A 15,444-nucleotide genomic window follows, 5' to 3' on the forward strand; every position below is an offset into this window, starting at 1 on the left:
GACAACATCCTCAGATTCATCACAATACCCAACAAATTCGGTCACAAACCCACAGGGGCCTGCCGTTTAGTATCTTTAATCAAATGGATCACACCACAGTGCACTGATGCTTTGTAGGTGATGCAACCAGTTTTGAATAGGATCCTGAAGGGGAGTTAGTGAAGCTCAAGCTCATGCAGGGAGGGGGAGATGGTAAACATTCTGGACATTGGTAATGAGGAAGCCTGTCGGCTGTTGGACAGCCTGGATGGGCGGTGGAGTGTGAGGGGTAGATGTGCAGCTGGTAGCACAGTACAGAGGGTGTTTCCCCAATCAATGTGGGCGATCACAAGAGCCTGGAGCAAAGTGCAGAAGTCATACATGGATGAAGGGTTTGATTTTACAGAGTGTGGTGATCTGAATCTGTAGCCAGGTCGTTTGGCCTTTCTTGGCTATGTGGTTTTGGAAGGAGAGGCTGCTGTTGACAATGACAAAGTATAAGATGTTTCCTGCAGAAGGCACCTTTGACTTAATAAGCTTCTATATTTAAAATGAGCACTCAAATTAAAGAAAAGGAGCCCAACGCCCCCACGCACCCTTGTGTTGCCCATAATCGCCATTTCCTCGGCTACTTACACGAGGAGTGTTATCAAAATGGCTACTGCAACGTTGTATACACGTTGCCAAGCAACCCCCTCAGCACGGATTGGCTGAGCTTCTTCATTTATTGTGCAACACGAGACCGGAAGGCGTGAGCCGGCATCCCAGCCAAGGCCGACCATATAAGACCGTCGCCTGTCTTTGCCGGTCATTGCCAGAGATGCCGAGGGGCCGGTTACACTGCCCCCCCCCCCCACAGTAAGAAGTACCCTAACGGGTTTGCACTACGACTACCATCTCCACAATAAGATTACCATATCCGTCTGTAAAACTACTGCCACTCACATTCCGAGCGGCGATATACTACCTGTGACCAAACTATCGGCTCACACCGCATAGCGTACCCCATACCAGATGTTGCTAGGTCCTTGCATGCTGTCTCTACCCTGAACCCTTTATCCATGTAATCTAACGCAGCACCATGAGACGCGTGGCTCCACTTCTTTTTACAAACGAGTCCAATCTCATATTGGCAATTGACACTGAAGCTGATCCAGACCTGTGTCTCCCGCCAATACTGAACTGTGCAGCCAAACCGGCCTCTGTTCCATGCCCTCATCTGACCCGTATTCGGCTGGTAACATTAGGACTGTTAGGCAGAATCCTGTGCAGTTCCCTTGGGGAACACTGCAAAAAGATGAAGACTACAGGAGTAAGCAGTAAACCCAATTGTTAGCAGTCTGTACCACCCAGATTTACCTGGTAGCTGTGGCTGAGCAGTCAGGCCTCTCACAAGAAGAGTAGGGCAGTATACAGAGGATACACAATAGGGCTAAAAACACAGTAGAGCAAGCAAACACTGACCAGAGCTTGTCATCAAAAGTATATAATTATCGATTTAACACACACTTTAGAAAATACACTAGCACTATTAATCAAAGCAAGTTCAAAACACAATCAGAAAAGTATACACACCTCCCTTAAGAAATATTAGACAAGTCTAAGTCAAAACACCACTTTTTTGTCAAAACAGAGGTGAGCGCGTAACTTAGATGGCACTCCAATAATTAAGTAAAAGGGAGAGAAAAAGGCAGGTCATGAAATTAAAACAGTTCCCAACCCTTTTAAAAGACCAAAACAAGTTAAAGAAGGCAGAGTCTACTGTAGAGCCAAAGTTCATAGGCCAGGCCCACTTTAAATGGAGCAAGGTGAAATGTGCCCAAGATCACACAGTTGAGAAATGCATTCAAGTCTTTGAAAAAATGTTCAAAAGAGGTTGGGTTGATTCAGAAGGTAAAGTTAGGAGGTCTGGGGGCCAACCCAGTTGGAAAGCCAAGGATTTAAGGGTCACCTTTAGCAAACCGTAGAAAGGGAGGGCAGGTGGAAAACAGTACCTTTAAAGTTGAGGAAGCTCCAGCGGTGGCAGTTGTTCCTGGCAGCGGGTGCAGTTTGTGGTTTCGACCAGGGGGAAGAGATGATCTCGTCGAGGAGGAAACTTGGAGTCATTGCACTGCCCAGGGAAGAGACCAGCTGCGGAGTTTGTTCGGTGAAAAAGGTGCATTCCTGTTATTCGCGGTCACAGTGGTGAAGCTTGGCTATCCGGCAGCCGGGGTGCTTGGCACGGCGATTCGACCAAGAGACGTCCTGGAAGGCGAAATGGCGAACTGGTTGATCCCACCAGCTCAGAGGAAGAAGACTCTTTCAGCAGAAGATCTTCTCTTGTCGTCGGGAAAGTGGTGAGGTCGTTGCAGCAGGGCTCCACCGGTGGTGTCGTCGTTGCAGATGGCTCAGCTTCTCCCCTCTTCGGATTTCTTAGGTCCTGTGGCGACTTCTGAAGTTCCAGTCCCAAAAGCCCTGCTTTTATGCAGAAAAACCCCCATTCAACATCCTAGCTGTCACTCATACATGCTAAGTGGTGAGCCGGGCGGCTCACCACGGAGCCAATCAGAACAGAGTGCGACTTGCGTTGCTAAGGCAACGCAGTCCAGGGTGCCAATTCCTCCACCCACACATCCTGTGGAACCCAGAGAGAGTGGCACCAGTTGGAGGGTTTCTCTGGAGAAGCCAGCCAAAAAGTGGAACAAAGGGCCCGACCTTGGTTGGAGTTACAGAGACGGACACGAACGCCATTTTAGAAAAGAGTTCTGGCAAAAAGACCCAAACGGTGATTTTATATTAAATAAATAAACCGGCGGTATCTTTAACATTGCACCAAAAAGTGGTGCGTTTAAAATCAATGGGAAAATCCCATAGGAAATATTCCAGTGGAATATTTTGCGTGATAACCACTGACACCAGCCAAAAACTCGACAAGGGGGGACTGGACAGTGCCCCCCTTGGAAACAGACCCAGGGGCAATCGAATTAACCCCTTCCAGTACTTCCACAATATGATGGTTTGTACTGGTTCTGTTGTAAAGCCAATGGTGACTTTACATGCCCTGGGAGACAGTAGTCAGTCCCAGGGTATGGAGTCTATGTTTGGGGGTCACTATGACACCCCTGTGTTACTGCACTGAGGGTGCTATGTAACACACATACTAAAAACAGATGATACCATATGGAGTAAAAGACCCCATAGCCCATAAGCACACAAGTCAAAGACATACCTCAAATCATGCCTAAGAGTGGGAGGAAAAGAGTCTCACTCTTAGCAGGAGAAAAGAAAATCCAGCAAAGCTGCTGGGGGACTAACTAGGTATGGGAAATTAGCCTTATAAGAGAATTCTCCCTAACAAGGACTACAAACCCTTTATCCTGTATACGTATCTGTACTGGACCATCGCCAACTCAGTTGTATATGTACACTGCTATCTCATATAACCACAACTGATAAATGTTGTTACGCATGCAATTTACTGGAAGATGCACCTGATTTTGACTTGTGCCACTTGTTAATACTTAACCTCCTTTCGTTCTGATCTCTGTGTAATGCCCGATGCCATTCTACGAGTGTTGTCGAATATTAGCATATTCTCCTATATTCTGTACCACCTCCTCCTAACTACATTACCCAACCCTGCCCAACAGAAGGTGCTAGCATTGCCCTCAATGCAGCTCTCCACATGTACTCAACACATCTTAATACAGAACACCATTAGCTATTAAGGCTTATTGCTATTGTATGTCCCTTCTTCTGATGCCGATTCTGTTAAGGCTTAAAGTTGTTTAGGCTCTATGCTAGTGTATGCCCCCTCTCCTGATGCCTCTCCCTAATGGACATTACCTGCATTGATTCCTTGAACTGGCTCATGCCTCATAATATATAATCTTGTGCCGACTCTGCACCGAATCTGGTGTTTGACCCTGTGCTAAACTCAGTGGCTTACCGTGCCTATAGCCTACTGTGATCCCCATGCCTATAGCCTACTGGGATCCCCATGCCTATAGCCTATTGTGATCCCCATGCCGATAGCCTACTGTGATCCCCTGCAAAGTGTAATTTCTAGTGACAGAAAGTGAACTAGCCCTTTGCGTGATTTACCTGCATAACTGCATTTATGTTTAGCTTGCTCATTGATATGAAGCCTATTGATAAGAAGCAACTAGCCTATTTAGCGATTCTTGCACTACTGCATTTATGTTTAGCATATCCTTTGACAGAAAGCGAACTAGCCTACCCGCTAGCCTACCTGCACTTCCACTTTAGTGACCAGGGTAGACCCTCATTCTTTATAACTGCCTCCAGCGATCCTTGTACGCCTTCGTACTCCAAACTATAAAACTAGTCTAGCTTAATCATCTTAATCAGATGCCACTGCTTAGAAGGAGCCACCTCCTATGCAATATCACATCATGAGCATTATAGCCCAGTGCCTCTTAACCCATATATGTCTACTGCTCATTATCCACCAGACATCTTGCAGTAGTCACCCTACCACCAACAAGAGAGCTCTACAGAATTCAACCAACATATTTTTAGTTACCCCCACCACTATGGATCATCCTGACCCGAGCCCCTCAAGCCGACCTCAAAGTAATCCATGTAGTCTACCCTTCTGAAACTCTAGACTCCGAGCGAGATTTACGAGACTCCACAAGCCTCGGACTAGAACCCTACCCCCCGCCAACAAAAGATCTAATAACGAGAAGGTAAATATCACCCACCTCAATATACTGAAGCCTCTAACTACTCCCACTAAAATAAAACCTACCCAATCCACTGTAGTGGCCCCCCCTCTTAAAAGAGGATTAATAAATGCCAGATCCCTGACTGTGAATGCCACAGATATCTGCGACCTGATATCGGCCGATAATCTGGACTTTCTTGCTATCACAGAGTCTTGTCTGCACGATGCAGCAGGACCCCTACTGTCCTTGGCAAACCCGGATGGTTATACCTTACTGAGACAGAACTAAAATGTGAGGTGGTGGCATTGCCATCATCGCTAAAACTAGCCTAGGTATGAGAACTACACCTACCCTAGTTTCTGATTCATGTGAAGTGGTCACTATCAAACTTCCTCTACTTTACTCCCAGACATTGACTATCCACCTCATCTACAGACCACCTGGACCCATAGGAACATTCGAGGAGGATATCTACAGCCTACTTTCCAATAACCTTAAAATATCCACACAATTACTTGTCCTAGGGGCTTTAATCTGGGATACAATGACCCCCTAGACAAATACGCCACCACCATTGCCAACATTCTCTCTGAACTGGGCATAACTCAAAAAATTCTCGAACCCACTCGTATCAAAGGGAGAATTCTTGACCACTCTCTCTAGTTCCCACCATGGCCCTGCCATGTCCAACAAGGTATAAAAAGAGAATCACCAAGGATAAAGTTATTCCTGCTATCCTACCCACTCTTAACCAATTAGCGGATCACTTGGACCTGGAAATGCTCGTTGACGAGTACAACATAAATGATGTTAACTACACTCAACAACATTGCCCCTCTAAAACTCAGACCGAGTAAACCCAAATCCCATGTAAATAAATGGTTCACCCCCGAACTAAAGGATTTACGACAACTTAAGAGGTGTTGTGAAACCTCATGGAGGCTAATCCCCTCAGAAGACCACAAAAATAAACTAATGGAAATTTCCTCCCACTACAAAAAGGAAATCCACCTGGCCAAGAGAAACTCATAATATATTAAGCGTATATCTAATGTTAATTCCAGTATGAGGGTAGTGTTCACCATCCTCAAGGAATTAGAGTCACCTATTCCTATTCCGGATACATGCTCCAAAGATAAAACATGGTGCTCAGATATACAACAAGCACTATCAAACAAAGTAACTATGCTCCAAAAGAAAATAGCTAAGAAAAAAGCCTCTCTCAATCAATCGTCCCAGACTAATAATCTGAATACTGACCGCCACTTTAAAGGAACAGGACACAGCTGTGCGATTCATGTTTCATGTTCTCAAAAACCTCTATCCTTGAGGTAGAAAAAGTCATCCTCGCTCTCAAGCCATCCAACTGCCAAGGCGACCTCTGCCCTAGCCAGCTTATAAAAGACGCTGTCAGAGATCCCTCCCCATTTGTATCTAAATTTATCAACGCTTCATTTGCATCGGGCACTGTGCCTAACAATTTGAAACAATCTTGGGTACTGCCTTTGCTTAAAAAGAAAACCCTAGACCCACTTATACCTACAAACTACCATCCCATCACGACAGTCCCATTTTTGCTAAAAATCCTGGACAAGATTGCTTACAACCAAATTCAAAAATTCTTTGAACAACATAAGCTTTTAGGAGCAGGTCAATCAGGATTCCGACCCCAACATGGCACTGAGACTGCCCTCATCGATTTGAAGGCACAAATAGATGAACTACGAGACAAAGGTAAAACAGCCCTTCTCCTGTTGCTAGAACTATTAGTTGCATTCGACCTTGTCGACCACAAGGTCTTTTGCAGCCATCTAGACTCAGCTGCACATTTCTCCAAAGAGGCTATAACCTGGATTGAATCCTTCCTTAGCGACAGGACTATGATGGTGTTCTCCCCTTTGGCAGTGGCAGACCCAATCCCCATTCTGTGCGGAGTTCCCCAGGGCTCTTGCGTTTCCCCCACCCTATACAACATATTTACTAAGCCCCTATTTGATGACCTGGACTTTCTTGGTATCACCTACACTAATTATGCAGACGATACCCAGATTCTCCTCTCACTTTCTGGGGATTACAACATGGATTTGGCCTTGGTAAATAGGGTGTAGATCATCATCCAGGCATGGATGGCAACCCACGGTCTATGCCTGAATGATGATAAAACAGAGCTAATCATCCTGGGTACTCACTCCAATCTTAAAAAATTAGGCAAAGACTACACCTCTTTTGAGATTGATGGCAATATCATCAAGGTGTCCAAGGAGGTGAAGACACTTGGCTTTTATCTTGATTCCACCCTCTCCTTCGATAAATAGGTTAAATCCCTGGCATCAGCCACAGCTTACACATGTAAGCTCATTAGAGCAGGTAAACACTTTGTCTCAGATGACAACTGCATTATTTTAGCTAGAGCCCCGATTCTGTCTAGGCTCGACTATTGCAATGCCCTATACATCGGTCCCAACAAATCTATCATCCACAGAATTCAAATCCTACAAAATAATGCCTTGAGAGCAGCTCTTGGCGTGTCCAAAAGATCGCACATATCTAAGATAAGGCGCCAAAACAACTGGCTGTCTACCCAAAACAAAATCTATTTAAAAGTTGCATCCCTTATTCACAAAGCTTTGAATAATGCTGCACCTAGCTATCTCACGGACAGATTCCTAAAAAGAAGGTCCACCCGACCGGCAAGAACCACCAATGTCAACAGCCTTATCATGCGGCAGCTTCCTGGTCCAAGCGGCCCAATTATGGAATTCATTGCCACATCCCCTACGTGATGAGCAGCCCTATCTCAAATTCAGATCCGACTATATCAATCTGTTGAAGTCTGCAGGCGACTAGTTGCTCACCAGCTCTTACAAGATTCCTGATACCTATATATATACATATATATATATATATATATATATATATATATATATATATCTCACCGTAATTGTATTTCTGATGCTTGTATCTGCTTAGATTCACATGCTGTGCATAGGCCGACATCTAGTGGAAGCTGCGGAGTATTACAGTTTGTTTTTCGAAACTCGAAAATGGGCATCGACACAGGGCGTGCCAGTAATACTATCCCTAGTGTGACATCCACTGTACCCAAGATCCCTCACGCGTCTAGGATCCTCAGATTGTATTTTTTCTGACATGAGGTAGCATGAGGAGTAGCGTGAGTACAGATAATACAAGCAGCTAGATAGAAAGGTAAGACTACAAGCAACCATGCGCCTTCTCTCAGAGGGGAGGAAGGGTGGGTTGCATGTGAATCTAAGCAGATACAAGCATCAGAAATACGATTACGGTGAGTAATGTATCCCTTCTGAGGCTTGTGGAATCTGCTTAGATCACATGCTGTGCATAGATTAGCAAGCAGTACCTGAAGAAGGAGGTGGGATGTGAGAAGGGTCATGAGCAAATAAGTGTCTTAGAACCGCTTGTCCCACTTGTGTATCTGCCTTGGAATGGGTGTCAATGCAGTAATGCTGAGTAAAAGTGTGAATAGAGCTCCAAGTAGCTGCTTTGCAAATGGTGTCAAGGGGTACATTTGCAATGAAAGCCAGAGTGGCCCCAATGCCTCTAGTAGAGTGGGCTCTTGGCATGAAAGGCAGAGTTCTTTCAGAGAGTGAGTAACACAGCTGGATACAGTTAATAATCCACTTCGAGATGGCACCTTTAGAGACGCGATCCCCCTCTCTGCCTGTAGCTACGGAGACAAACAGTTGATCTGTTTTTCTTAGCGGTCTGGTCTTATTTACATAGTAGAGGACCGCCCTACGCACATCTAGGGTGTGTAGTTTCACCTCAGCCGAGGGAAGTGGTGTATGCCGACAGGGCTGCCAGGTGTACTTTCAGTGAGTTAAAAACCAATCCTGCATCTAGCAGGTGGAGCATGTATGTAACAATAGTGGAAGGAGTGCAATCAACAGGGTTGATTTGTCTACTCTGGCACCAGATAACGAACCTCTTCCACTTGTCAAAGTAACAGTGCCTTGTGTTTGGTTTCCTAGATTCCTTTAGGATGCCCATACACCTCTGTGGTAAATTGAGATGTCCAAACTCTATGACCTCAGGAGCCATGCTGCCAGGTTCATTGAGTTGGGTTGCTGGTGCACTGTTTGACCTTGGTGCTGGGACAGTAGGTTGTACCAGGCCGGAAGTTTGATGGGCTTGCACACCGCCATCCTGCGTAGGTGTGGGAACCACGGTTGTCTTGCCCACATGGGAGCAACTAGGACGAGCGTTATCGACTCTCTGTTCATCTTGTTCACCACTTTCCTGATGAGAGGAGTTGGTGGAAAAGCGTACGCAAACATCCCTGACCAGTTCATCCACAGGGCGTTCCCCTGGGAGTCTGGTTGGGGGAACCTGGATGCAAATCCTGGGCATTGTCTGTTTTCGCTTGTGGCGAATAAGTCTATAGTGGGGAAACCCCACTGAGAGAAGATATCTTCTACGACCTCTCTGTGTAGAACCCATTCGTGTTCCTCTGGGAGGGAGTCTCTGCTCAGAGCATCCGCTAGGGAATTGAGCTCCCCTGGAACATGTTGTGATGACAGGAAGATGTTCCGTCTGAGTGCCCATATCCAGATTTTCGGCGCAAGCTTGGACAGATTTGGCAAACTAGTCCCTCCTTGCTTGTTCAGGTAGAACATGGCTGTTGTGCTGTCCGTCCGGATTTGCACTGACAGGTTTAGTAGGTGGGGCTCGAACGCTTGAAGCGCTCTGAATACTGCCAGAAGCTCTAGCAGGTTGATGTGGTTCTTGGCCACTGAGGGAGACCAGAGACCCTGAGCTGTGTGGTGGAGATGGTGAGCTCCCCACCCTGTCAGACATGCATCGGTAGTGACTACTGCCTGTACTTCGGGATCGTAAAAGGGTTTCCCCTGTGCGAGATTCTCTCTTGTCCACTAGTGAAGGCTTTGTACTAGTGTTGGCGAAACGACCACTAGATCGTCCCACTGACCACTTGCCTGAGACCACTGTTTCGCCAACCATTCCTGCATGGGAAGCATGCGCAGGTGCGCGTGGGGGACCAGGTAAATACATGACGCCAACATGCCCAGTAAACGCATTGCTTTGCGTACTGTTATTTGGTGACCGGACTGATAATGCGGAATTTGCAGTAGTATATTCCGAATTCTTTCCTCTGAAGGAAAGGTCAACCCCTCTTGAGTATCTAGGATTGCTCCTAGGAACTGTTTGGAGGTGCTTGGCACCAGATTAAGAAGCCTAACTCGTGGAGGAGGTCGATAGTCCTTTGAATGTTTGTCCTGCAAATTACTGGGGTTTCCCCCGTTATGAGCCAGTCGTCCAGATAAGGGTACACCGGGATTGCCTCCCTGCGTAGGTGTGCAGCCGCCACCGCCAGTACCTTGGTGAATACCCTTGGTGCCGAAGCTGTCCCGAAGGGCAGCACCTTGAATTGGTAGTGCCAACTGTCCACCTTGAAGAGCAAGTACCTTCTGTGCGCTGGGAACATGGAAATATGAAAATAAGCATCTTTCATATCCAAGGTTGCCATGTAATCCCCCTTTTTTAGGAGGGGGATTACCTCTTGTAGCGTAGTCATACGAAACTTTTGGGGCTTGACATACTTGTTGGCAGGCCGTAAGTCCAATACTGGGCCCATTGTCAAATCTTTCTTTGGCACAAGGAAGTAAGTTGAATAAATACCCTTGTTTACCTGGTGTCCCGGGACGAGTTCTAGCGCGTCCTTTTCTAGCAGAATGGCGATCTCCTGGAGGAGAATCTTCTGATGCTCTAAAGAGTGTACTCTTTGTCGTGGAGGATGGTTCTGGGGACGCTGCAGTAGTTCTATACAGTACCCTGTGGATACTGTTGACAGCACCCATCTGTCTGATGTGATCCCTTCCCAAGCCTGGGTGAAGTTGGAAATGCGTCCCCCTACTGGGGTTGCGTGAGAAGGGACCCTGAACTGAGCGTCACTGCTTTGGTGGAGGCGTGCCGCTTCCCTTGCTGGGGCTGCCTCTGCCTTTACCCCGACCTCTCCTATTACCCCTGCCGTAACCCTGGGTAGACTGTTGGCTGTTGTTCCACTGTATACCCTGCCACTGGGAATATTTAGATCCTCTCTGGGAATTTTGGCCACGTGGGTGACGAAAATTACTATTCCCTCTCTGGTTAGGGGGTTTATTGGTTAACTGGCCAAGGGACTTGAGTGTCTCGTATTCGTCCTTGGCATTCTTCAGTGCGTCTTCGACCGCCTTACCAAACAGCAGATCGGCTTTCACCGGTTTGTCCAACAATGATGCCTGGGTTTCTGCCTTAAAACCAGACTGCCGTAACCACGCATGTCTCTTGATAACAGTGCCTTCTGCTATCAATCTGCCTGCGTTGTCCGCGGCGTCAAAGGTTGCTTTCAAAATGCAACCAGACACGGCTCTACCCTCTGCGGAAAGGTTCCGGAGCAGAGGCTATGAGTGCCGCGACTTCTTCCCACTGATGGCAGTTGTAGCTGGCCAACAGGGAGGTGGAGTTTGCAATCCTTGCTTGATTGGCGGACGTTGAGGCTACTTTCCTGCCGAAACCATACCGTTTTTTGCTCTCCTTGTCGGGAGGAGCTTCGGACGATGACAAGGGTGTTCCAGCCCTCTTACGAGTGTTAGTGACAACTAGGGAGTCTGGCTTCAGATGTCCTCTTATATAGAGAGGGTCAGACTGGGCTGCCCTGAAAAGTTTTTCAACCCTGGGATTGACTGCTCTGGTGAGGTTCGGGTTCACCAGGGACGGGTCTATTCTTCGCTGAATGGACTTAAGGATAGGGATGGTCTGGGCAACAGGCCTCCTTTCTCCCACTAACTCCTCTGCAAAGTCCCTCTCCTCCTGGACACCGTGGGTGTCAATATGGAAATGTTCTGCTGCACGTGCGAGAACCTCGTTTAAGAGGGGTTGGTTATCGACAGGGGAGTCGTTAACCGGGGCTTCGTTTTCTACCGGGGAAATCTACTCTGTAGGTTTCAGGGTCTTCCTCTTCCTCTTCTTGGTCCTCATCATCCCCATAGTAGCCCGTCCCGGTTTGCTCTTCTACCATGCCAAATTCTTGGTCCTCACCAAAGGAAGCCTCTCCTTGATACAGTGAGTATGGTCTTGAGTATGGTTGTACCTCGAAGGGGTCTGTAGACCTCATCAGTGTTTCAAACCGGGGCTTCTTACTTGGGGGGGATAGGATCATTAGAGCCTGAGGGTGTCGCCCCTTGTGGATCATACGAAAGGAAATGGTCTGGATTTTTATTGTAAAAATCAGCCAAAGAAGACATCCTTGACATGACCTTATGTCTTCTCTCGACCATTTTTTGGAACTGGGAATGACTCTCTCAGCAAGTCTCGGGGATTTATCTTGAGTAGATTTGCTGGTTTTAGACATAACAGCAGACCTGGTCTTGTCTGTCTGTCTGTTTAGGGGGAGTGGTGTGTTTCACAGGTGTGGAAGAGTGCAAAGGCTGCTTCTTCTGCTGTTTTCCCCCCTCCCCGTGAGTGGAAAAATGTTTTCCCTGTCCTTTTGTGGCTCTGGAGGTTTTCGACGCCTGGCGTCGAGGATCGTGGGTAGGGTCCCTGTCCTTCGAGCGTGGGGCCTCGCTGATTTGGTCTGCGGGCTCCGACTCCTGGAGCGCGGCCTGGGGGTGGAAGTCGTCTTCGTCCTCCGACGATCGAACTTCTGTTAGCCTAGGGAGCGAGGCACTCTTGGCAAGAGTGGATAATTGCCTGGAGTCATGCGGCAATCTCGATCGAGAACGCCCAGAGGATACCGAATCGGACCGTTCTGTTTGTGCCTCTTTCCGAGAACTCGACGTCGAGTCTCGGTTGGACTTCGTGTGTTTAGTGTGTGTGGTGTGTGAAGCGCTTGTGTCGCCGGGGGTCTTCCCCATAGCCGCCCTGCCGGACGACCTTCCGAGGTCGGGGACTTGCGCTCGGCTGTCTTTCGACGCCGTAATGCCCTCGCCGTCCGAAAGTGCGGCGTCGCTGCCGTCGCTGAAGGCGCCCTCCGCTGCCATGGCCGCCTGCCTGCCGTGGTGGGCCCAACGCTTCGTCGAACGGTCCTTAAGTGTCTTAGGTTTAAACCTACTACACGCTCTGCAGTTCGCTTCGGGGTGGTCCCTCGGCAAGCAGAGATTGCACGTGGCGTGCCTGTCGACCCAAGGTTATTTGCGATTGCACTTGGGGCAGAATTGAAAAGGGGTACCCTCCATACGCACCTTGAGGCAGCGGGCTGTTAAGTGTAGGAAATGTATAAGGTGTACCTATATACCAAGAGTGTAGAGTATGTACAACCCCCCACTCTCCCTACTTGCAGGGCCGAGGCCAGAGGCATTCCAAGGCCTGGGCCGAGGCCAGAGGCCTTCCGAGGCCCAAATCCGTCGTGCAGCAGCCGACGGTCGATTTCTTCTCCAGCCGGCGTCGAGTGTCGAAGTTCGACGTTGGGATGGGGGAAGGATGTAAATAAATTAATATTTTAGCAAAGTATGGCTAAGGCCAGGGGACTCCGGAAAATGCTTCCGACCAGTATGGCGGAAAAAAACAATCTGAGGATCCTAGACGCGTGAGGGATCTTGGGTACAGTGGACGTCACACTAGGGATAGTATTACTGGCACGCCCTGTGTCGACGCCCATTTTCGAGTTTCGAAAAACAAACTGTAATACTCAGCAGCTTCCACTAGATGTCGGCCTATGCACAGCATGTGATCTAAGCAGATTCCACAAGCCTCAGAAATATATATATATATATATATATATATATATATATATATATATATATATATATATTCATTCACCATCCTGCTGCCCATTTGTACATTTTCCCTTTTGTCCAGTTGTGTGACCTTCTACTGCCTGTACATACTCTGTTTTGCTTGTTATCTGTAACCATGTAACTTCAAGCTTTGCATATTCTGTACTGTTGCGCCTGGTTACTTTCGGGTTTGGTGCACATGATAAGTGAATAAAACAAACAAACAAACAAAAGTACTCTGAGACACTGCGAGGTATTTCATGATCGGTATGGGGAAGCTTCTAAACAACATGGGAATCCCATGTTCGTGGTGAAAAGGTTTATTTACTCACAGTAACAAAACGGGGTACTCGAGGGGCAGCAACATAGGATATTCTCGATTTCTGCAGCAGTGTAACCAGTCCGACCCAGCCTGCAGCATTGATGGCAAGTCCCCCAAACCTCAGCTAAGTTCCAAGCACCATCAGTACACTAGCAGCAGCCCCCACCAACATATACACCAAGCGATCAAGCAAGTGCTTCCACTCAAACTATTTATCCTTCCCAAAACCAAACAGTGCATGGCTTTTCATGTCCTTCACTTGCAGGAACCTTTATGGCAATTGACGGGGGTTAATGCTCAAAGAGAATCCTGCACAGACACTTCAAGCTGCACGGACAATTTTCTTAAACCCAGGATTCAGGGTTTTTAGAAATGTTCTCCTTACTTCAGTACCAAGGATTCCCCCAAGATATAATAGGCTACTTAAGTGGTAGCATGTCAAATCAGTACAGGCTTACAACTCCGGGGGTTTACAGGTACAGTATACAATATACACTTTTCATGAATTCCAAATGAGAGAATGTCCATATTAGGGAGATCTATAATGTGTATGCGGCATCTCCTCTCCGAGTGAGACCCCCCCCTCCAGCACTTGTTGCTGGACTTCCGGACGTTTTTCTGAAATCCTGAATGGTGGAGCCTTTTTCCACTCATTCATTTTTATGCGCGCTGTCTTTTGGAACTCTATTCTTTGTACCTCACCTGTCCTATGGAGTCTATATTCCTCCATAACTCTTAAAGGCATCTGTATTTTATTACTGCAGCACACAGCTCCTCAAGGTCATTGTTGATGGGACCCTTAGGGTCCTCCTTTGAGGTTCTTTTTATTTATCCTAGAGTGACTACAGTTTATTATCTCTCCTAAAACTTTATAGTCTAAGAGATTGGCACACACCACCTTATTTGGAGTCTCCTCACCCACCTCTCCCAAACACAGGGAGTAGATAGACCATGGTAACACTGAACTATTGCAACACAGAACCTAGTAAAGAAAATAATAATGATTTACTTTAAAACAAGTATTTTTGATGCACTCCTAAAAAATGCGAGAGGAGAAGAATTAATCTATATTCTTTATTATTAGGAACGTCAAATTGAGTCTCCCAGTTAGATGCTTACTTTTCTATGGGAGAAAAGGGGCATGGGGATGGTATGAATCTCAAAGTAAACTACAAAAAAAGCAATAGGGTATATTTCAGAAAATGAATTGGGTTATCTGATTATAACAAACAAAAAACACTTGTGTATACATTGAGAAAAACAAAATTAAGAGCAATGTGTTCTTTCCATAGTGTAAGTATTCTTGGGCAGGTCTTTTATGCTTTGCAGAGAAGATACACAATACATGCACATCTATAGTAAGCTTACCCGTCATCGGAGAAGGGGGCACAACCTTCCTCTTTGTCGTTTTAAAGAATCCATCTTCTGGGTTGTTGAAAAAGAATTTGCGTACAAGGAAAGACTAGGCAGGAAAAGAAAAAATCATCACAATCAAGTTACCATTAGAATTGACTATAATTAGTAAGTATTCCAAAAGAACCAACAGAGGAATCTGTACAGTGCCACCTATATGGTCAGACATTAAACAATTAAGAAACCGATGTTTTAGAAGTCCTTTTTATACAGATTCGTAATCACAAGACCAACACAATTTGAAATATTTTCATATCATACCCAAGAGGATTTGGAACTCAAGAGATTTGCTAGAGGAGAGCCTTGTAAC

General features: G+C 46.7%; 1 protein-coding gene across 2 annotated transcripts in view; it reads right to left on the reverse strand.

Moving 5' to 3' along the window:
* The window catches only part of EMC3 (ER membrane protein complex subunit 3), a 302,422-nt gene that overhangs the window by 181,070 nt on the left and 105,908 nt on the right, over window positions 1-15,444 (reverse strand). For both annotated transcript variants that reach the window (XM_069644093.1, XM_069644094.1), the window contains one exon: window positions 15,090-15,183. In XM_069644093.1, coding sequence (XP_069500194.1) covers window positions 15,090-15,183 — 94 coding nt within the window. The remainder of the gene's footprint in view (window positions 1-15,089; window positions 15,184-15,444) is intronic.

Source organism: Ambystoma mexicanum, chromosome 2p, assembly GCF_040938575.1.
Source record: "Ambystoma mexicanum isolate Mex_15411 chromosome 2p, UKY_AmexF1_1, whole genome shotgun sequence".
Taxonomy (NCBI): Eukaryota; Metazoa; Chordata; class Amphibia; order Caudata; family Ambystomatidae; genus Ambystoma; species Ambystoma mexicanum.